Consider the following 24,038-nt stretch of genomic DNA (forward strand, 5'->3'; position numbering starts at 1 on the left):
TATTGCCCACAACTGTGTGGCAGATTGTAATATCTATCAATAAATAAATCTGTTTTGAAAGTCAAAAAAAAAAATATTAAAAAAAGAAAAAAAGAAAAAAAAGTGCCTTAGGAATAATCAAATTTAGACAGCCAAAATGAGTTTCTACTTTGAGTTTTGTTGAATCAGAGAAACATTGAGGAACAATCTAGTGACCATCATGAGCTGATGAGTCAATTTGACTGGGATTGGAATCAGCGGATTTGGATTTCAATATGTTAATCTTCTTAACACCTACCTAGTTATTGTAACAGCAGGCTGAGGTTATACCCCATCGGTAACGAGAAACCAAAATAGATTTGTTATTTTGGTGAAAGATAGATTAATAATAGTTATTCCGAAAATTACCAAAAGGTATTCGTAATACTCACTCATAAATATTGTTTTACATAATGAGGTGTTAATTGTTGATCGCAGATTGAATCTTAGAAGATGATCGGGAGTGCGGGCAGAAATGTATTTTTTTACAAATCATGACAGAACTGAAATTATGTGCGTTATGGAGTATTAATTCTGCAATAATATTCCTCAATAAATTAGTTTTAATCTCAGTGCATAGTATATTATAAACGGGTCGGCTGTTTAAGCTAACACTTCAGTGGCCCCCGTTGATAACCGTGAGTTATGGACCTCCACGTGACGACCATTATTCACAGTAACGTTACTCATGGTGTGGCCAAGATTAAAACTTTATGAATAAGCTCTGTTGGCATGATGTACTGATTAATATTTTCAATTTTTTTTTGCGCGTTTAGAATTAGAAAGCATTTTCAATATTTATAATTTGTTAATGTCTCATAATTTCACTTCATTTCCTGTTAACCTAAATATTGATTTAGAACTGATAATTTTCAGCATGATTACTAGCTTTATTTTCAAGAGTCATAAAATATTTTATTAGAGTTGTTCTAATTAAAAATAAATAAATTTTTTCCTCTTACGTTGTTATAAGTATGTTTATAATGAAGTATAATATTTTTATTTATCTTTTTTCAATATTGAAGATTTTTTTTCCCTGACGGTTTTTAAATATGCTTTTAGATGGTCTGGCCGACCTTGCATCGTTAATATTTTACTAACTTTACTCGACTTTGCACTGAGATTTTTGTTCGTTTTTTGTTTTGTATTTCGTGCTATTAGAAATGTAAATAGCCCAACTTAGTTACAGTATTTATTTTTTTTATTTTTAGAAGACCTTGGTGTTAGCATCGGGGATATTGCGATCTTAGCATAAAATATTATTTTGGACTCCCTGGGGATCATACACCATCACCTGCATGGGAATTAGCTCGGAGATTATTCATTGTTTTATTTATTTATTTTAATATGTGGACCTGTCGCTTTGTGTGTTTTAACTTATTTATTCATTAAATTATTTTATTTTACTAGTATTATTATTTTTATTTATTTATATATTTTCATTTTTTTAACTTATTTGTTTTTATTTGTTTGTTTTTTGGTAAACTGAACTACTACTGTGACTATTATTAATCGTCTGATCTCACATTGCCGTCTAATAGTGAATTTGTTTAGCGGGTCACTGAAGAGGATCTAGGAGGATGAATTCGGGAGAGCGAATGTTGATCGGGTGAATTAAAAATTGTGAAGGGCCGCCCATAGCTCAGTGGTTAAGACACAGTCTTACCAATTTGATGTCTATTGGCGGTGCCGGTTCGAATCCGGCCTGGGACGTTGACTTTTTTCATTGAGTGGCGGTCCCACAAAATGAAGAACTTGGACCCCCAACCTTGGTTAGGCAGTATAGGACTCCAATGGGAGTCTTGGCCGAAAAAAAAAAAAAAAAAAATTGTGAAATGGTGAAACTGAAGGAACAGAAAAGAGAAAAAAAAGGAATGAGTTAAAATATTTGTATTTGGTGTATAGACCTAAATTGATTGTAAAAGGAAACTGTAGGGGAAAAAAATGTTTTCTTTCTATTTTATTATTATACCATGTAATTATGTGTAATTTATATATGTCCGATTACAGATTGATTAGTATGCTGTGCGATATAGCAACCTGATGTATATGGGCAGCATAGATGAATAAAGTATTTATCTCTCTCTATATATAAGTGATTTTCAGTTTCTTATTCTTGTAGAATAACAAGAGTGGCTCAACTTTCTCATGGAGTAATGGATCATATATTACATAATAAGTCGCACCCATACCTGTGGTATATCACGTTTTGAAGCAAATACTGTCCTAGTTAATAAAAATATTTAAGAATTGGTTGACTCTGCAATATAATTGGGTAGTATAGTTGAGGTAACATCTGAAGAGCATCGCCACCTGATATTATTCCTTTGAATATATTATTATCTTATATTAGGATTGTTATCCGGTAAGTACTAAGATCTGAATGAAAGATATTAGGTTAGGCTTTAGGGGATGAAGTAACTCTCGTGATAATGGGGTGTGATCTACAATGCATGGTACTGCAGGGTTTTCATTAAAGCGGAAGTTCTCCAGATCTACCTAAAGATCAACTGCCCCCTTACCTGAGTATGATTGCCCAATTGAGAATTTCCATTAGATACGCACTCACTCTTAACGTCTGATTACACAAATTTACTTTGGACCTAGACAAACCTTGTCCAGCTAGTGACATAACGGTAGTGGAGGATTGTTATAATTTTTATCAGGTCCTGTGTACCAATAGAACAGAACCCAATACTCCAAAATTTTACAATATCAGCACAAATTATTTATATTTCAAAATTGGATATTAAACTGTAATTTTTTATGTGATCGAAAAATTCAATTCAATGTGTTGCTTTTATCTCTTTTATATTGTTCAATTTGCACAGAGATTTATGTTCATTTTTTGTTTTGTATTTGTAGAAATTTAAATAGCCTAACTTAGTTACAGTCTTTATTTTTTAATTGTATAAGTGATTTTCAGTTTCTTATTCTTGCAGAATAACAAGAGTGGTTTATGTAAATATTTAGTGTTCGGGATTTCCCCCAAAACAAATAAATATATTATATTATGCAATACATTTACATAACCTTATTTGTAATATATATTATCGGAGACGCGGTTGGGTTTTAGTGGTGAATTAAAATTTTTGACAGGAATCTGGAAAATTTTAAAAATATTTGTGTGTTAGGCTATTGGGTTTTCCACATCCCTGATTATAGTAGTCAGTTGCATAAGAAGTCTCAATTATAAATTATTAGCATACGCAGAGAATTATCTACGCGGATAACTGCTAGGTTAAAAGGGAATTAGCCATACATAATTCCCTTCTTGCCCTGCAATACGTGCCCAAAGTCAATAAATTCCCCATTAGCAAGTTCATTGGGAAAAACCAACACACCTCAAGTCCCTAGATCTTTATCTGTAACAAATATTACTAAATGTAACTACAGTTATAACAATAGTTGTAGTGAAATCTAATTTCTCAGGTCACTTATTATTACTAGTCCCAAGTATCTAATATTAGTGAAGTGTCCATTATTGCTCCACTTTCCTTACTTACAGGAAGTATGGATGAAACAGTTTTACAAAACAAGGATTGCTAACTCTTAAGTTCAAGTTACTCCTGCCAAGTTTATCGTAATGGTATTGTTGAGTAAAATTACTCAATGATGTTTAAAACTTTCCCGATAATTGTTATAGTGACAATGTTGGAGGTTTGAAATTATGCATTTTGCTTGAAAATTAAGTTGGGAATGAATCGTACATTATATGTTCTGGAAGTTGGGAGGGAGGAGTTTTAATTCTATGAGCAGTAAATTTTTACAAACTATACCATACTTTGGTTCAGAATTAGTTGTGATCAATTCAGTTAACTGAATTGTTTGTAAATATTTTAATTAACATATTACACTTATCAAGATATTAAGTTCTAATCTTACCGTCTCCTGTAGGGCTAGAGCACCCGATGCTGCCGCGATTCGGATGTTCTCTTTGCACTGGTCGATGGATTCATCTTCGACGACCCCGATTCCTTCCATGCCCAGGCCTGCTACAGCCACCGAGTAGAAATCTCCTCTCAGATTGCTGAACACCTGAGCGTTCCCTAGCTTAACCACGTGACTCCTGTTAACATAACAATTGCAATTTTAGTTTGCTTCTGTTTTATAGTTTATTAGAATTGTGTATAGACTTCAAATCTGAAATCAATATGTTTTATGAATTATATTGGATCAGTTTTTTTTTTTTCTATTTATTATTATTATTTTTTATAGGACAGTTTTGTTATGTGAATATCAGGTCACTGACATTCCGGGAAATCGTAAAGGTGACCAAGCGATAAAACTCTACTAACCTATAAATATTTGCATTTAAAGAATATTCGCAGCTATCAGGAACATCACCAGAGGTGGTCAACAAGTCGATCACCAAGCACTTTGGGTCGATCGCTCACAATGTCTGAGGTGGGATTCCGTGTACCATGGACTTTGAAGCGATTGTAGAAGACATAATTTTCTAGCGATAGTGTCAGACATATTTCATCTGGATCATAAGTTATTAATTATCCATTTTCTTTTAATTCCACTGTATGTGAGTTTGATGGTGCTTTAAATAATTATTGTTATTTTTTACATTGGTAGATAAGCCGTATATATGTACTTCATAACGATGTGTACTCAGCGAGCTATTGATAGATTTGCAAAAAGTTAGGCACATTATTCTTTCAAGATACATTTTCCTGGCCCAAAAAAACGCGAAAGTGAAATATATTATTAGTAGTTTAAATCAAATTATCAGTCATACCGTACAGCTTTATAGCAACTTTTTCATATTTATGAACAAATAGTACAACTTATACATTAAAGTTGATAAAAAAATTAAATTTCATTTTAAGTTAGTAAAAATCTATCGGATCTAACGCATGTACGGAATGTTGCTATCAAAAGTTGTGTCTGGAAATTTATTTTCTTCATGAGCCTTTAAAAAGTTAATACCTGATTTAAAAAATAGTTTTGAACATATATATTACCTATCTACCCATGAAATGCTGGAATGCACCTGATACTGAAAGTTTATAAACTTAGTATCCTTTCTCATAATATCCCTTGACCTCTAGTCGATCGCAACACTCTTATAAAATAAAAATTAGATCTTATGTTCAGAAAAGATGGCCACCCCTGATCTAGGCCAACATGTAGACAGTGAAACGCTCCACGGGGGAGGGTGTTATCTACAGGTTACTACCCTATTCTAACACCATGGAGAGGCTTCAAGTTTTCATTATGTGGGACGCAGTCCCAGGTTGCAATGATCTACGCCTGAACTCCTTTAGCTATTCGTGACTGTTAAAAACATACTGACAGACTGCAGGTATTTGATAGACACCGGATTCCAATATCATTTGGAAACTCTACTAAACGACAATAGAGCTCATATTCCTAAAATATTTGATTACTCAAAGAAAGTTAACATGTACGAAAATCTTTAACAAATTCGATTTATTTGTTTTTTTAACTTCAATTAATATCACTTTCTGTTATGGAATATATATTTTTTAATATTAATTTTTTCTATCATATCAGGTGGCTTAACCTAGTATTAAAATTTGCGTTTCCGTGATTTAACATCAGTGAATCAGCGAGGTGAACATCAGCATCGTTGTGAATCGCTTTATATGATTTTTTAAAAATGTTTTTGGACATTTCACTGGTTTTAAGGTTTGTAACTAACTTCGGGTAATGCAAAGTGATGGTGTCGTAAATTATCCTGGAATAAGAAGCATTTAAGCTCTATACTTAAGTACTCTAGTTTACCTTTTACGAACAGGATCCTAAAATTATGATGGAAGAATAGAAGATACAAAGTTGAGAACGCTTTTGATTTTTTTCTTTAGTATCCTTAAAAAAGGAAACGATGATGTTGACTGCAAAAATTTATGATTCAGTTTGGGCGTAACAGTGCTTATGGAATCGAGTCTACTTACAGAAAGTATAGTCAATAAAATTTTTATTCACAATGATATAAATTTATTAAAGCATTTGACGATAGGAGGTCGATTCGAATACACCTAAGGACTCATACCTTTTCTCATAAACCGAGAACATTCAAGTGTCAGGAAGGTGGTGGACAGTGAATGGTAACAATATAACAACCACAAAACGGAATGTTGCATCCCTCTTATTTTATGCAAAGTACCTCTACCGAAGAAGGGTTGATGTGATAAAATATTTTATTACCCACAAAGAAATGAAATCGTAAAAGGAGAAAATTATATTCAGCAGTATCCATGATACCCCGCAGCCAAAACCTACCTCCAAACTAATAAAAGATGAGGAGTTTCTTTGGCCTTTTGGTTTATGAATTTGAGTTTATGTAAATATACAAAAAACTAACATCCACCACTTAATTTTATTAAAACCGAAAGGATAAAACGATTTGAATAAAAATTGTCATCACATTTAAAATTCAGTATTGATAGTTATAATTAATAACTTTAATACAATTTTTTATGTTTTATGATAAAAATTTCAAAATTATTGTTGAAAATGACATTCCAAAGTGATTCTTTGATACACATTGGTAGATAAAAATATTTATTCCAAAAGATAATTTTTTTAATTTTTTTAATCTTATAGCATGAATTCATATTGAAATAATCAGGGTAATAATTTAATAATTATGTTTTGGGTTCGATTCGAAGCAAGTAATATTTATTTTAATTTATTAAGTATTTTTCAAGATGGTCCTTTACCTTTCATTCATTTTTTATATCAATATTTTCAAGTTTATTATATTGGATTGGTAAAAGTAAGACTTTCCATAAATATTAAGTATTTCATGTAAGAATAAATAATGACAAATGTATTACAGTATGATATATTTTGAATAAATGATTCTCTGGAATCGAATGTTCGATACACCAATACAAATACACACATTCAAAATTATTTATTATTTTCAAATTTAGAAGGCTTTATACTACGGCATTATACTAATAAATGTTTTAGATTAAATTAACAGCTGAATGCCAAAATTAAAAAAAAAAAAAAATTAAGAAACGTTGTTATTATTTTTTTTTGGTCTGGTATTATCCAATGTAATTTATATTAATTTTTCTTATTATTATACCAGGCCTAATGCTGGAGACTTCCCATCTTATTAACAGTTAAGCTTTATACTAATACTGCTCTTATACAAAATTCCATATTTCTTTAACCGCTGCAATTATTATATATTTTATGTCAAGGAAATCTGTCAATAAATTCCAATATAAACTATCTAATTAATGAGAGTTTTCACAACTCTCTTGCGAAAACCTCCGTATTTGGATTTAATAAACTAATTTTTATAAAGAAAAATAAGCAAAATTCATTTGCATATATTTTGCTTATTACTAATTAAATAATATCACATATTTAAACTATAATTTATAAATCATATTTATTTATTGCTCCTTAATTTAATTTACCAATCTGTTTGGAATGCAAATTGAATTGGCATTTAAATGCAAGCCCTGTTTTCCAACAATAGGGTGAAAATCGCTATAAAAGGACCCCAGTTAATTTTCCAACTCATTTCAACTAATGACGTTTGTAGACCGACAGTTCTAATGTTTAACAACAGAACTGTTATTGTTGTTTCCTGTATAACTAATTGAAAGTCAATTACAATGCATGTGAACAATTTCATTTTCCACAATGACAAAGAAAAATGCATGAAGCCATTATAGGAGTGCATTTTCAGTAAATATTCTGATTCTGACGGGCATAAATATGGGTAGTACAATTCTTCGGCATTATTATCATAAACAAATTTGAAGAAGGAAGGTTAATTAAAAATTTTAAATTTATACTGTACAAATATTAATTAATTGGCTCACAACAACATTTATTAATAAACTATTTTATTATTATTGTTTTGATAATATTATTTCTAGTTTGGTTATTTAATAGTTATTCTGAAACAATAACCTATATAATTTTTTTAATGATCAAATGGGAATATAGTATTGGTTATTTTTAGCATTAAAATAACGCTCCGTATAGTAATATTAAGTCATAATGCGCATTAATCAAATAATTTTTTCCAAGATAGGTCTCAAAATTTTCGGCAGAAATTCGAAATTTGAATATGATTTGAATTAATATATTTATTTTTTCTGTTACGTCTAAAATTATTCTATGGATTATCAATAAATAGAAATTAACAGTTTAAAAAAAAAATTGATATTAAAAGGTATATTCAATATCAAAATTTTTTTTGAACCAAAAAAGGTTTGGTGGTTTTATGTTTATAAAATTAAATATTGTTTTAGCTGACATCCCAACCAATCCTAACACTATCCTCACCACTTATGCCGACGACACATGTGTGCTCGCAGTTAATAATAACCCTTTGATTACATCCCAAACTCTCCAATCCCATATCCAAGCCCTTGAAAATGGTGTCGTAATTGGAGGATTAAAATAAATTCTATCATATCACATGTAACCTTCGTTGTAAAACTTCCGACTGCCCTACAGTATGCTTTAATAATGTTGCTCTTGCCCCAGTCGAACGATCTAATACCATGGATCACATCTGGACAAACGATTAATCTGGAATCCTCACAAAAGACTGAAAAGACAGCAAACTGCACGTCGATTTTGAGGATTACACACTTACTAGACAAACGGTCTAAACTTCCAATCCATTACAACAGACTGATCTACATGACTGTAATAAAGCCAATCTGGACATACGGAGTTGAGCTTTGGGGATCCACTAAACCTTCGAATTTCTGCTAATGTAAAAATTTCATTAGAGTGCTGGCAATTGGGTAGTTTCCCTACACGCCTGTATCACTCCATAGTTATATATCAAATTTACTAAATGTATAATCATGTACAGTTGTAAATTCTAATAAAGATAATAAAAAATTATATATATTGTTTTGATTCATTTTCATTAGAAGTTAGAACTATCAAATATATTTTTTTTTGTTTAATCAGATATCAATTGGCAATTAATGTTCGAAATCAGTGGTTGGTGCCTACAGATAGAGTGAAAACCAATTGATGATGAAATCTTGGTTCTGTTACGAAATGTTGCGTAAAAGGTTTTCGAAACTAAGCTGAATTGAAGTTAATGAAACGAATCAAAACATTTAAATAAAAATTAAAAATAATCAGCTTTTATTTGGCATCTTGCAATTAAAACTTTATATTCCATAAATAAAATAACGTTTAATAACTGAATTATAGCCGGAAAATATAGTTCTGTTAAAAAAATGGTTTGTAATTCCTCCTAAAATGTTTTGTGAATTTGAAATCAAAATACGTGTACATACAAATTTTAAAAAATTTATTTCAACTTAAAAATCACTGTTTCTTGTTGATTATTTAAAACTTAATTATTCTCGCATGCCTGTTATATATTATGGTCAAACTGCATTCAATAAGTTATTGATTTAAGTGGTTTAATGTTTTTGAAGGCTTTAGTCTTTTCTAGAATTAATAAAAAAACATTAAGAAGCATACCTCTATATCTGTATAGAGTAAATACTACGTAAGCCAAAGCATATCTTTCGTAAATTTTTTTTTTAATCATTTATTTATTGATATTTACAACTGTATACATATTTACACATCAAGTAAATTTGCTGTAAGTGATATTATGACATGATAAAAACATGTGGAGAATCTACCTATTGATAGAACTCCAAAAACATTTCTGAAGGAGAAGATCTCGAGGCCATCTTCTTTTCAGACGTCTAGGAGGATTATTAGGTAGTGAAGGAGAAGCCAGGTTAGAAACGAGTTGGTTTGGGTGGTTGGGAAGTTTATAATGGAAGGATTGGTATCTGGTTCTGGCCAAATCGGCAACATAGGAGACATTGAGGCCCTGATGGATGATTTGATTTGTGACAAAGTAAGGAGCATTAAGGGTTTTACGAAGGATTTTGGACTGTAAGGATTGGATTCGAGAGGAATTAGATGGTTTAGTGGAGCCCCATAAGTCAACTCCGTATAGGCCTTATAATAGTCATGCAGATCAGTCTTTTGTAATGGATTGGAAGTTTGGACCGTTTTTCTAGTAAATGTTGTAATAGTCGGAATCGACAAGCAGTTTCCTGTCTTTTCAGTCTTGTAAGAGGATTCCATGTCAGTCGTTTGTCCAGATTTAGTCCTAAGTAACGGATCTGTTCAACAGGAATGAGTGGGGTATCATTAAAAGATACTGTAGGGCAAGACGAAGGTTTACGACGAAGGGTAAATGTGATTTGGTGGGATTTATTGGAATTTATTTTAATCCTCCAGTTTTGGCACCATTCTTCGAGGGTGGTGATGTGGGATTGGAGGGATAGGGATACAATGGAAGGATCATTATTCACTGACAATAGGCATGTGTCATCGGCATACGTGGTGAGGTATATATATAAACTGTATAAAGGATAGGACCAAGGATACTACCCTGAGGTACACCAGCAGGCTGAGGAAACAGGGATGAATAAGCGCTGTTGTGATTTACTTGAAATAACCTGTCTGAGAGATAAGAACGGATAATGAGATAATATGTAGGGGGTAGGAATTTACGGATCTTGTATAGCAGTCCTGGGTGCCAGACTCGATCAAAAGCCTGTTCTACATCAAAAAAGACTCCCGAACAGTACATTCCGCGCTTCAATGAAGACGAGACTACATCGACCACACGATGGCATTGCTGGATAGTGGAGTGGGATGTTCGGAATCCAAACTGGTGATCTGGGATTATGCGGTTAGAATCTAGGAGGGGGTAGAGGCGTTTAAAGATAAGTTTCTCAAGGATTTTTCCCATGATAGGTAACAGAGAGATAGGACGGTAAGAAGATGGGTGTTCTGGTGGCTTTCGAGGTTTGGGAATTTTGATTATGGATAATTTCCATGGGTCAGGAAAGTATGTGGATCTGAGGACAGCATTGTAGATGTAGGTCAGGAATATAACAGATTTTCGAGGAAGATGTTTTAGAATATGGGATATAATTAGGTCATAACCAGGAGCTTTGCGGGTTGGTAAATTCTGGATGATGTTGGATATGTCTGATGGATGAAATGCTTTAGGTGGCAGGGTCATTTGGAGTGGAGTATTCAATACTTCTTCAGTGTGTTCAAGGTTGGTTGAATTAAGGATGTCAGGGTGTGGCCTAAAGGTTTTAGAAAGATGCTGACCGAATATTTGAGATTTTTCTTCGTCCGATTTTGTCCTTGTTTGAGATTCAGTATGAAGTGGGTGATTAAAATTCTTGAAGTTAAGAATCTTCTTATTAGTCGTCCATAAAGATTTGTCAGTAGTCGTGAGGTTTTCAGTTAAGTTAGTTAAATTTTGCGTATTGAATTTTTTAAGTTCTGTTTTAAGTTTGTTTGTAAATTTAGTATAATGTGTTTTATCTGATGGGTATCTAGTCCTGTGCCACTTCGCTCTTGCTCTTCGTTTTTCCTTTAATAAGATGCGAATGTGGTGTGGCAAGTTAGTAGGTATGGTATTATTAGTTTTACTGATAGTTGTGTTGTCTTATATGCAAAACCTTATAGATTCTATTAAGTTTTCTATGGCTTCGTCAATGTCATCTTTAGTCTTAAGTGGAATTTTTAAGTCCAGTTAGTTTTCTAAATCATCACGAAATTTGTCCCAGTTAACTCGTCCTTTAATCAATGAGGGAGGAGAGGGCTTAGGAACGAAGTTCGAATGTAAGAAAAGGATAACTGGATTGTGGTCTGAGGAAAGGTCATCTATAGATTCGATGTTGGTCCGGGAACAGGAAATTTGAGAGATGATAAATATATCAAGGATATCGGGAAGTTTCTTGAGGGATGTAGGCCAGTAAGTAGGGCTCATGGGCGAGAGGATAAATGAATAACTATTGGAGGTAGTGACACTGGACAGGATATTTCCACGGGTATTAGATGTACATCCCCATCGTTGATGTTTGGCATTATAGTCTCCTCCAGCAATGAAGCGCGATCCGAGGGATTGGAATAAAGAATGAAGGTGGTTGTAGGAAAGTGGAATACCTGAGGGGCAGTATACAGCTGATAATGTTAAATGGAAAGGACGAGTTGAAATGATTACATACATAGAGGTTGATTGGATAGCGGCAGTTGGAGTGGAAGGAAGGAGGGAATGGGATAAGGATTTATGGATAAGGATGCACGATCCGGCGTGTGAAGTGTTGTCTGGGTGGTCTGATTGATAAGTAATGTAGTCACGTATGTAGAAATGTAATTGTTGAGTAAAGTGAGTTTCTGTCAACAGTGCAATGTCTATGTGTGTGTTATGGAGAAACATACCGAGTTCGTCACGGTGGTTATGTTCTTTCGTCAATAGATGGCTTATAGGGTGTTGCAAGTAGAAACACTTTCTCCTGTTCTATTTCTAATTTTTATTAATGACTGTTTTATAAATTAAATTAATAGATATTTTAGTCAGGAAAATACTGTATTGATAGATCTTATATATAGTATTATCATTTAACTATTACAAGCGGATGAATATTGTTGTTGGATTCCGTAATACATCTCGAAAAGAAATGTGTTTTCCAAAGGTAATAATGAAAAGTCTAAGGTCGCATTTAGCAATGGGTTGGAGAAACCTCTAAAAATTCCCATACACGATCAAACTGTTGCGCAACAAATGGCCATAATGCAGTTCTGTAAACCTTTTTTGTGATGAGTTAAAGTGTTGAGTAACTAATTTATAACTGTTTATAGTGAAATAGATAAATCTGGAATTTGTACAACTATAGCAGCGCTTTTTGTGGGTATGTTGCGCAACAAGGAATGTTGCTAAACAGTATGATGGTTTATATGAGCCTGAGGAGTTTGATTAGTATTTAGGATAAACAACTGAAAGTAATGATTTATTTTTATAATAAGGAATTATCTTCATCAGATCAAGAACCTTTTGTAGCGTTAAAGTCGGTTAAAAAATGTAAAACTACTAAGTTTGTGAAATGCTTACCCTTTAAGTAACTGTGACAGCATCCCAGCAGACTCCTGCTCGTCGTAATTCTTGGCCGCTGGCGTGAAACGTAATTCTCCTGGGTTACATCCATCGTATGCACCGATAACCAAACCTTTCTGAAAGATAGTCATTGATGATAATTAATATCGATTATTTTTACTATTAAATTAATTAATACTAATTTTTCCGTTAAAGGAATCTTATTTTCACTCACCCATTGACAGTAATACACAAAGTTTGTGAAGAGAGTATAGCACAAGCTAACAATAAATATGTAAAGAGGAAATAACAAGATGTAGAAACTATTTAAAAGTTTAATACTTCATATTAAGTATAAAAGTATATACATTAAAAGCCTGTTAATTATATATAAAAGATACACAGTTTATGCTAATTATCAACAACATTTTTTATGCGTGAGACCGCCACGAAAAGAAAAAAAGTCCAAGACCTAGGCCAGATTCAAACCGGCGCCGCCCGCATTTCTCAAGTTGTTATGACCTAGTCTATGAGCTACGAACGGCCCCTAATTTTCCAAAACGTCGCAAAAAATGTTTTTAATAATCTTTTTATATGTTTTAGAAATTATCCTTTTACTTAATATTTCTATTGGGTATTCAATTACTTATATTTCAAGGTTAGTGATAATTCAGAGTTAATTATTACTTTGCAGGGCTTCGTGAGGACTTAATAAGAAAACAAGATAGAAACTTTTTAGTTGTTTTTATTTGTTTCTTTTTTTTTTAGAAACAAATAAAAACATTTCAAAACAAAACATAACTAACAGTTGTTAAGTTTATAAAGCATATAGAAAAAATAAATATAATAAAATATTAATAATAACAATATGAGGAAATATACATGTTGGTAGACTGGAGACAAGTTGTTGATATAACGAGGTGTGATATAAGTTCACAATATAGATCTAGGCACATTAATTGTAGGAGACTAATCTTTAAAACCAGTTTTAAATATGGTAGAGAGGAAAATGTGTTAGGTACAAGAGATTAGTGGAGTAGATATGAATATGAAGGTACTGTAATATGAATTTTTGAGGTATAGTAGTTTTTTATCCAATTACTTTTACATATTACTATACCTCACCTATACCAACATGTATATTTCTCCTCATATTGTTATTATTAATATTTTATTATTTTTAGTTTTTCTATATGCTTTATAAACTTAACAATTGTTCGTTATATTTCGTTTTGTTTTGAAATGTTTTTATTTGTAATGTTCTGTTAATTCTAAAAAGTTTGTATCTTGTTTTCTCATTTAGCCATGACGAAGTCCTGCAAAGTGGGGCGAAATTTTGGCTAATAATAAATAGTTTTCTTTTATTATTTTAATACATTTATTGACCGCCACCCGGACTCTCTTCCTCCAACTATAATTAAGATTATTTTCTTCTTGTGAGTACTTGGAAGAGGTTAAGAGATCCCTTCCTAGTCTGACAGAATGACAGTAATACCAGTGATGGATGTACAGACCTAAGACTGATTGAGGAGTAAGGGTAAGACTGGTCTACTCGTATTTCCGAGAAAATCAAATTTTGAAGTGGAAGAAGTACTAAGAAGGTGAAGCATTTGCTTCAATCATATCTTTCGTTTCACTTTTTCCTCGTTAGCAAATATCAAAACAATGGCTGATATTCTTTCTTTTTATTGCGAATTGAAAGACAAATTGCACAAAATCCATACTGTTTAATATATTTTTTAAAAGTAAGCGCCTGTTGGACTAGATACTCTTCGTTTGTTTGTTTGTTTGTTTTAGTGGTGTCAAACTTCATTGGTCATTTATATTTTATTTGTTTTTGCTAATATTCGTTAAATTTTATTTATTTTTTAATTTGATTATTTATTATTTTATTTATTTATTTTATTATTATTTTTATTTATTTTTTTACCTTCCTATCAAGTTTTATTTTTGTGATTTTAAAAACTGAAACACCAGTTCTATTGCCTTATCATGGTAATTAATTTTTTTTTTGGTTTATTTCTCAGTAGGTAGTCATTCTGTTGATATTTTTTCTGTTTCTATTTTATGTAGTTAATTGTGTCTTTATGTATTTATTAGGTTAGGATAACATGAATTTAAATTTTTTACATCTGATTTTTTATTAATGGCTTGATTCTTATGTTTTTCTATTGTAATCCTTTCTTTAAAATTTCACTTGAAGTTTTTTTTTCCCAATGTATGATCTTTGGTGCATCAAATTTAATTTTGATGTGTGATCCAAAGGGTGATCCAAAGTTGTCTCCAAGGGTTTTTGAGATATCTTGGTTTAGTCCTCAGCTATTGAGGTGTGATGTAAAATATGGGCATCGTTGAAAAACATGGCTTATTGTTAAATTGTTATTGCAATACAGGCAATTGATACTCTTCGTGATTCAAATTAGTTAGTCAAATTAGGCTTTCGAATAACCGTATAGAGGTCCCTTAGCAACATAGTATTTCTTGACGGAAGATTTAGCTACCATAATAAGATAATCGATTAGATGTTTCATGATAGCCTTTACAATAGTAGGAAAGGTTATTTTATGTTTATAGAATTGCATAGTCGTTTCTTAATTCTTTAATTAGATGAAATTTAGACACTAATATAAACATTTATGTGTGACAATCTATTATTCAATTCCCTTCAATTTCACTAAAAAGTATTAAGCAATTTATTTATTCAAATCAAAACTACTCAGAAATTAAATTCTCTTTGATTTCATTTTATTTATTACGTAGTGTGTTTGTGTTAGGAACTAACCTTTTGTGCACTGTACGTGACTATACATTCCTGTATATGTACGAGTCTACTATATAAACATAGACATTAAGATATTAATTAAACGTAGATGACATAATATTTTCCAAATATGAATATTGGACTCATTTAATATGATATGATCATACATAATAATCATAAATTATTTGTATTGAAATGCCATAGATTGTTTTATTTTAATTCAAAGCTTGTACTTACATTTTCATAATTGCCGCCACATGCAGCCGCAAAGGTGCGCTGAGAGAAACCTGGAGGTTGATAAATTTTTTTCAGCATAACTGTACCTTTTTAGTTGTTGGTTAATAATAACCGAAAAAATGATTTATGTGGCCGAAAATCAGTAGATAATTTCTAATTAAACAGTATGTCGCAAATTTACCTAACTAATTTAAGTATTTTTGATAAGGAAATTTACACTTATATCAAACAATTTTTTACAAACCTATTCCCATCATATGAGTTTTTACATGTGGTATGACATACATGTGTATCATGGCTAATGGTGTGTGTCGGCTTTATAATAAGTGCCTAAAAATATTATTTTTAGCTTGTAAAAGCAGTTAGTGAAAGCTTTTGCTGTTACATGAGTTGTCTTATTTGTCAATAGTCCAGACTCTGTTTTATCTTGCATGTATGACTGACTTTACGTTCATATACATTGAATTGGAATCAGGATAATTAAAGATTCTTGCTTTGGTAAGCGAACAAAAAGATATAAATAAAACACAATTATCAATATTTGTAAAATAATTTTGTTTTAAAGTTTTCGTTCTTATTATCAGTACCGCAATAAATAATATAACCACTTGAATGCAAACTATTTGATAACTCTAATTGAAATTGTTCAATTTTTTAAAGATCAGAAGTATAAAATTACCGATTTGAACTTTTCACTGCAGAACAATTAATTTTTTGGATTTTCGAGCAGTTGAATTGCAGTGTTAAGAAATTTTTTTTTCTTTTTCAGATTACCCAAAATCTTTATTATTATTATTTTTTATGATGTTTCTAAAATAAACAATACATATATTATAAACATTGTTCTATCGTTATATTTGAAAGAGTTATTGACTGTATGAGCAGATGACTTTAAAGATATATTATTATAGAAAGGATGAGCCATTGGATAGTCTTAAAAAATCCGGGGCATTGAAAAAAAAATGGTTGAAAATAATAGAGAATACATTGAGAAAAACAAATGATTTTCAAAACTACAAAAATCGTTTATATTATCGTATGCCGTGATCGCTCTGAATGTATTTAATGGGATTATAAGCTAGTTGATTTTTTTTTTCGTGTATGATAAGAAACAAAGATTCCTGATTTTCAAAATAGTTTTTAAAAAACCTTTTAAAAAAGTAGCTTCTAGTAAAGAAAAAATTGTTTAAGAAAAAAATTTAAACCATATTATATGCGCTACCATATTTAGGCGCAACTATTATTCTATTACTTTTAAACCATCCCCTATTTTTTGTCCAGTTAATTTTTTTTATTCATTTTCTTCCAACTATTTATTTCATTATCTTCTGTCGTAATCTTTTCTCTCTATTTTAATGAACAATTATTAATAATAATCATTATAATAGTTTAATATTATAATTTTTAAAAGATAATGTGCACAGGAATAAAAGTGCTATCAGAAAAAAAAACCTCCGGATGTTATATTTTAAAAAAAATGTCTTCATAATGAAATATAAGAGTAAATTGTGATCCTAGGTACAGCAGTCTCTCCTACAATAGGGGTATTCATTATGTTGTATTAAATGTGAAATGTTTTACCATGTTAAATGTTTTAAGTATAGGATTGTTAGCAGCCCTATTTACAGTCCTGTTAAAGGGTAAATGCATAAGAGATCCTAGCGGATTTTTCGAGCAACTTGTTTAACAACCTTTCCTTTCAAAACTTCATGCTATTGTTTACTTTTAAGTTTTGATTAAAATAATTTATTAAGAAATGCCTGAATTGAAGGAAAAGAGTAAGTTGTGTGAAAGTTTGGTTACTGAGTGCCTTGTTGATCTTAACGTGTGAGGAGAATCAAGAAGTGCTAATTGACAACTGTCATTGCATTATTATCATTGTCCATTCATTGCTTTATTAGATTTTAAAATATCCAAAACAATACTAATACACAATGAAAACACAAACTACGAGCAAGTAACCTAACATCAAACAAAATTGCGACGAGCTCAGATGGTCTGTTGCATGACGTCATTCTACATTTAACAGACCTAGTAACAAACTCTCAACCATGTTATATCTTTCGTTTTAACATGGTAAAAGAAGGAAATATTTCTCCATTTTACACGCTTTAACATGTTAAACTAAAGATCATGAATACCCCTATTATCGTGTGTAATAACCCACCGGACATTATAAAAGTCTTTGTGTCACTTGACAAAATCTGCAGTGGTCCTGACTCCGGGGATGATAAGTGACAGAAAGGGATCAGCATCGGTCAACGCAAAGGGAACTTTCCCAGCGGTAGTTTAAGGGTCAAAAACTAGCAGCCCAGGTATTGGCAGGAAAGTCAAATAAAGTTTATACACAATACTTGTACAAAATCAATATGAGAAGGCCAATCTCCAAAGATTTCTAGTAGAATTCGTATGGAACGGACATAACAAAATTACTTATGTGATAAGTATTTCAACGTATACCTTCAAGTACCATTGGTAAAACCACACGTAATGCAACCTATTAATTTAATGTTCGTTTCTATTTTAGAGGGATCAAAAACAAAAAAAAAGAACTTCTACCAAACACTTGTACCCCCCTTGTAACTTATTCTTCGTGAGCGTGGCTGATGCTAGCCTATGAGAAATAAGGTTCCAAAAGGGTGACGCTCCTAGGATCAAGCTACAGAAGAAGGTAGACAGAGCTAGAGGGAATCCTCTGTAGGGACCAGAAGAAGTCCTCTATAGAGATCAGGCGATAGATGGGCTCTTCAGATTTGGAACTCTACAGCTAATACACAAGACGCTCTAGCGCACTTGCTCAGCCTCCACTGTCTCATTACCAGTGATACGGCGAGAGGGATGCGCTGGGATCTCTTGAGCTCTACTCTACCCCTCAGTCGTGGGGGATAGAGTGGGGTCAGGGATCCTCAGGTCGATTGTGTAAATATTATTTTATTATTATGTTATTTTATTTTATTTATTTATTTTTCATACAGATAGTTTGATTATGTTCATCTTGTCTATTGTTTTGTTTGTATATATTTTAAGAGAGTTTTTCTTTTTTTTTTCTTCTTTTATTTATTTTAGTATGTATGAGATCATTCATCACTATTACCTATTGCCCACAACTGTGTGGCAGATTGTAATATTTATCAATAAAATCTAAAAAAAAAAAAATCAATACACAAGACAACACCCAAGGCATTCACCATCCATTCAGCCATTCATAGACATATTAGGTAATAATTTATAATGTAATTAATATTTTATGGCAAACCATATTTATCTGCAGGATTCAACCATGTATTAAATGTAAATAAATACTTTTGTATTACTATACGATCATATTACCCAATACCACCCCTAATTACATTAATTTCAATGGTAAAAATATATTATAAACATAAATATATAAAATTGGTAAACTGGAAAACACTAAAGCCTTTGGAAAGGAATTCAGTAATTGTAGTAGTTGTTATAGGGCTCAAATATTAATAAGTATATATAAATTTGGATTATTTCCTTCAGCAATTATTCTGGTATCCTAATCAACTGGAAATACAATAATAGCGATCATAATTACTTTTCGATACCAATTTTTGAGCTTTTATTAGTAAGTGTTAATTTGCTTATTTATCCAAAAGCTTAGTAAGTATTAGATTAGTATAATCTTAACATCATCAATGAAAATTATACATAAAACTTAACTAAGTTATTAATACCCAAGTTTTGAATGAAACTGTTGATTGATTTCATGTAATAGCTTAGTAGTTACTTAGTTTTACCTCGTCTTTATTGGTAAAGCTAGGGAACATAATTGCTATTTGAAGCTTCATTAACAGTTAGAAAAGCTAAGTTTCTGCCCTCCAGTTTGATAATAACCAGTTCTTAAGTTCTTGAGATATCGATGACCGCAGTATGAACTCCCTAATAAAAACTTTCTTTGTAATAACCAGCCGCAAACTTACTTGGGAAGTTTAGGAGCTTATAACGTCTTTCTTTTATTGAAATAGCGGAGTAACAACTTGGAGCATCCTCGTCTTTTACCAATTTCAAGAGTGACCAACGTTCGGGATTGGAATTTTCCTTTTTTTTCGGCTGGAAACTGCCATTAAACTTTTTTATTTATTTCATAAGGAAAGAGTGTTTCGTTGTTTTCCTAAAAGTTTGTGTTTAAAGGTAGCGAGATAATCTACATGTCTATTTCGTACCTTATTAGATAGGTTCTCTCTAAAAAGGTTCTAAATAAACCATTTCTTATTCAATGCTTCATCCTCCAGCCACTTTTACACCAAACTAAAATTTATAATTTCACACTCTCCCCCCATTTTCTTTTTATCCCTCAAGTATTTGAAGATATGTTAGTTAATATTTTAGAGGGAGTTCTTTATTTAATCTGCTATAGTCCAGGGACATATTACTCTTACATATACATTATAAAATAAAAATAATAAAATTGATTTATTGAATGATATCATTTCAATTTGAAGAGGCAAAATTGAAAATAATTCATTACTGAGGAGAATAAAAAATGTATGATGCAAGAATTTAAAATAAAGAATAATTACTATAGTTCATTAATAATGAGTTTCACTCATGTCGGTTCGAATCTGGCCTGGGCCAGTTGACTTTTATTTTGTGACGGTCCCGTAAACTTCGACTTTTACACATAGACCAGTATAATTCGGTAACCTGTCTCTAACTTAGAGAACTTAAGAACGTTAAAATAAATTTTAAAAATCAATGATTTTTTATTTAAAACCGCAATACTAATATACTATACTACTAGCCACACTGAGATAAATAGTAACTATGGGTTAGAAAAGACTATTTTTTCAAGCGATGTTCCATATTGAAGGAAGATTTATTATAACATCAACTAAATGTCTTTATATTAATATCATTTCATGTCAATTAAATACTCGTACATAATTATGAACATACGAAAACCAGAACTAACAGAATGATTTTTTAGTTGTTGAGCAGAGTAATCATGAGGAGATACTATTGTTGCTATATAAATTAGTGAACAACTTTTTTAAAATGTTCTGCTAAGATCGAAACACCTGGTTGATTTAACAAAATCCTAACTGAAGTGGGAAAGGGCAGCTCACGAACTGAGAAAAGGTAACAAAATTAATTGAACAAACTGAACATCATTCATCATCGAAGTTTGAAACGTTACTTTAGAGGAGGCTCAAAATTAATGGGATCTGGTGGGCATTCCTCATCAAGGTCACATCTGATAACTTAGATTAGTTCATAAGAATTTACGAAGTTTTTATTTGGTTATTTGTTATCACAAACGTAAAATAATGTTAATATTAAAAGGACGTTTGTGATTTTACTTCAATTTTTTTTTTTAATCGTATCTGTAGGTTTACTCATTAAATATTTTTTTATTTAATGAATATTAGGATAATATCATGAGTCTTAATTAACATAAGTAAGAATTTAAATATGAATTTCCCAGAATTGAAAAATAAATCCATAATTATGGCAGTTGACTGGAAGTAGTCCCCTTCTATTTAGCTGAATAACCAATGTCAATGATCAATACATCTAAAATTTTAAGGAATCAATAAGCTTTTCCTTGTCTCCATTGTTACAAAAGGTCAGGAAAAATATGCAGTACACAGCTAGCCAATTCGTTGTACGTCTCGTGTTCAGTCGTTTCTCTCCAGTGAACTCTCCAATTCATTTTAAATATTAGTAATTTAAAGAAAATTGCAACTAAAAGATGAGTAATAATGCAATTACAAGACAAAACTAGTCAAGTGCAATGTGAGTTCCTCACCTGGATTTTGAATTTTAATTAAACAAAAGTTCAACCCGTAGATAATCCTCCTGTTAAGAAAGGCAGCACGTACACCACTAATAATTACTTAATTTTAGATCTGATCAAGAAATTAGTGTTTTGGAATAATACTATTTTTTTAAATCTTTTTTTATTGTGATTTACAACTGTGTAACATATATACAACAAGTAAATTTTCTGTAGGTGAGATAGTGACATGATACAAACATGTGGAGAATCTACCCATTTGTAGAACTCCAATAACATTTCTAGAGGAAAAGATCCCGAGGCATCTTCTTTTCAGACGCCTAGGAGGATTATTAGGTAATGAAGGAGAAGCCAGGTTAGAAACAAGTGGATTTGGGTGGTTGAGAAGTTTTCCATGCAAGGAATAGTATCTGGTTTTGGCCAAATCGGCACCATATGGGACATTGAGGTCATGATGGATGACTTTATTTGTGGCAAAGTAAGGAGCGTTAAGGTTTTTACGAAGGACTTTGGACTGTAAGGATTGGATTCTGGAGGAATTTGATGGTTTAGTGGAGCCCCAAAGCTCAACTCCGTATGTCCAGATAGGCCTTATAATAGTCATGTAGATCAGTCTTTTGTAATGGATTGGCAATTTAGACCGTTTGTCTAGTAAATGTTGCAATAGTCGGAATCTACGAGCAGTTTCTTGTCTTTTTAGTCTTGTATGAGGATTCCATGTCAGTCGTTTGTCGAGATGTAGTCCTAAGTAACGGATCTGTTCGACAGGAATAAGTGGGGTATTATTAAAGGATATTGTAGGGGAAGAGGTCATGGCTTTACGTCGAAGAGTAAATGTGATTTGGTGGGATTTATTCGAATTTACTTTAATCCTCCAGTTTTGGCACCATTTCTCAAGGGTGGTGATGTGGGATTGGAGGGTTTGGGATACAATGTAAGGATCATTTTTCACTGACAATAGACATGTGTCATCGGCATACGTGGTGAGGATTGTGTTAGGATGGGTTGGAATGTCAGCTGTGAAAACTGTATAAAGAATAGGACCAAGGATACTACCCTGAGGTACACCAGCAGACTGACGGAATAGGGATGAATAAGCACCGTTGTAATTTATTTGAAATACTCTGTCGGAGAGATAAGAACGGATAATGAGGAAGTATGTAGGGGGTAGGAATTTACGTATCTTGTATAATTATTATTCTAAACGGGTAATTTCTTGATCAGAAATAAAATTGTGTAATTTTTAGTCATGTCACTGAAGCGCAGACTTCCAGCACATATTAGTTGAATTACGCAGTTTATTTAGGTATATAATGAGGGTTATCTATAAAATATTCTTTTTGTCCGACAAAAATCCAGGGAGACAAGCCACCTTGCACTTCACTAGAAAATATGGGTATATTTACCTACATGGTTAAGTTGTAATGTTCTTAAATTATCACTATTGAAAAGGAACTGGAGATAAACGAGCAGGATGCCTCCAAACAACAATGAATACCAGGATAATTGGCAAGAGACAACGTGGGAGACCAAAAACCAGATGGATAGACAGAATCGACAAAGTGCAAAAGAGCTGCATGTAGCAAACTGGAAAACACTAGCCCAAGACAGACAGCTGTGGTGAAGGGTGGTTCGGGCGGCCAAAGATTTACGGTCTGTAGAGCCAATCGAAAAAACAAAACATTTATTTTACTGAGATGTAAAATATATATTAAAACAATAAATATTAGTATTACTTTATTCTAGATTTAAAAGTTAACAACTTCTCTCCAGGTTAATTGTTGAACGAATTTCCTGTTCGTGATTTTCCTCTACAGGAAATGATTGAAAATTACGTTAATTGGTTCTACTTTTGTTTTGTTATCTGTTCTTGTTTCCTCAATTATTTCTGTTTTAGCTGGAATGTTAAAACCTGTATTTCATATTAATTTAATTTTGTGTTATTGCACATACTTGAGGTACCAGTTTAATTATTAATAAGAATGAGAATTTTATTCAATTTTCCCTGTACCAACACGGTATTAATATGATATTCCAAACACACTAACACTCCACTTACTTTCTTATGGATCATTCCCTTTAATTTTAATTTTAATTATTTTAAAACTATTGTAAATTGGATGTTATTATTACTGCAATTTATTTATATTATTTGCATTATTTATGTTCACGTTTTTTTGTTTCAGTTTTATAATTATTTATTTATTATTAGCTTTTATAGATTTTATAGAATAAAGATAGATTTTTATTTTATTTTATAATTATCAAAATAGGTATCATGATAAATAAATATACGGTACCTAATTCAATGATTAAGCTATACATTTATATAATTATTATTAATTTTCCAATTCCAA

General features: G+C 31.6%; 2 protein-coding genes across 3 annotated transcripts in view; one reads left to right on the plus strand and one right to left on the minus strand.

Annotated features, from left to right (window-relative positions):
* LOC106683150 (cytosol aminopeptidase) overlaps positions 1-16,175 on the minus strand; it is a 53,916-nt gene extending 37,741 nt beyond the window's left edge. For both annotated transcript variants that reach the window (XM_014424427.2, XM_014424428.2), the window contains exons 1-3: positions 15,918-16,175; positions 12,938-13,056; positions 3,904-4,087 (exon numbers count right to left, since the gene is read on the minus strand). In XM_014424427.2, the coding sequence (XP_014279913.1) occupies positions 3,904-4,087; positions 12,938-13,056; positions 15,918-15,995 (381 nt within the window). In that variant the 5' untranslated portion in view covers positions 15,996-16,175. The remainder of the gene's footprint in view (positions 1-3,903; positions 4,088-12,937; positions 13,057-15,917) is intronic.
* Positions 16,176-16,235: 60 nt separating this feature from the next.
* LOC106683151 (uncharacterized) overlaps positions 16,236-24,038 on the plus strand; it is a 103,217-nt gene continuing 95,414 nt past the window's right edge. The window contains exon 1 of the mRNA XM_067052745.1: positions 16,236-16,415. The gene's annotated coding sequence lies outside the window, so the exon portion shown is untranslated. The remainder of the gene's footprint in view (positions 16,416-24,038) is intronic.

Source organism: Halyomorpha halys, unplaced genomic scaffold (assembly GCF_000696795.3).
Source record: "Halyomorpha halys isolate HHAL.00 unplaced genomic scaffold, Hhal_1.1 Scaffold470.1, whole genome shotgun sequence".
In the NCBI taxonomy this organism is placed as follows: Eukaryota; Metazoa; Arthropoda; class Insecta; order Hemiptera; family Pentatomidae; genus Halyomorpha; species Halyomorpha halys.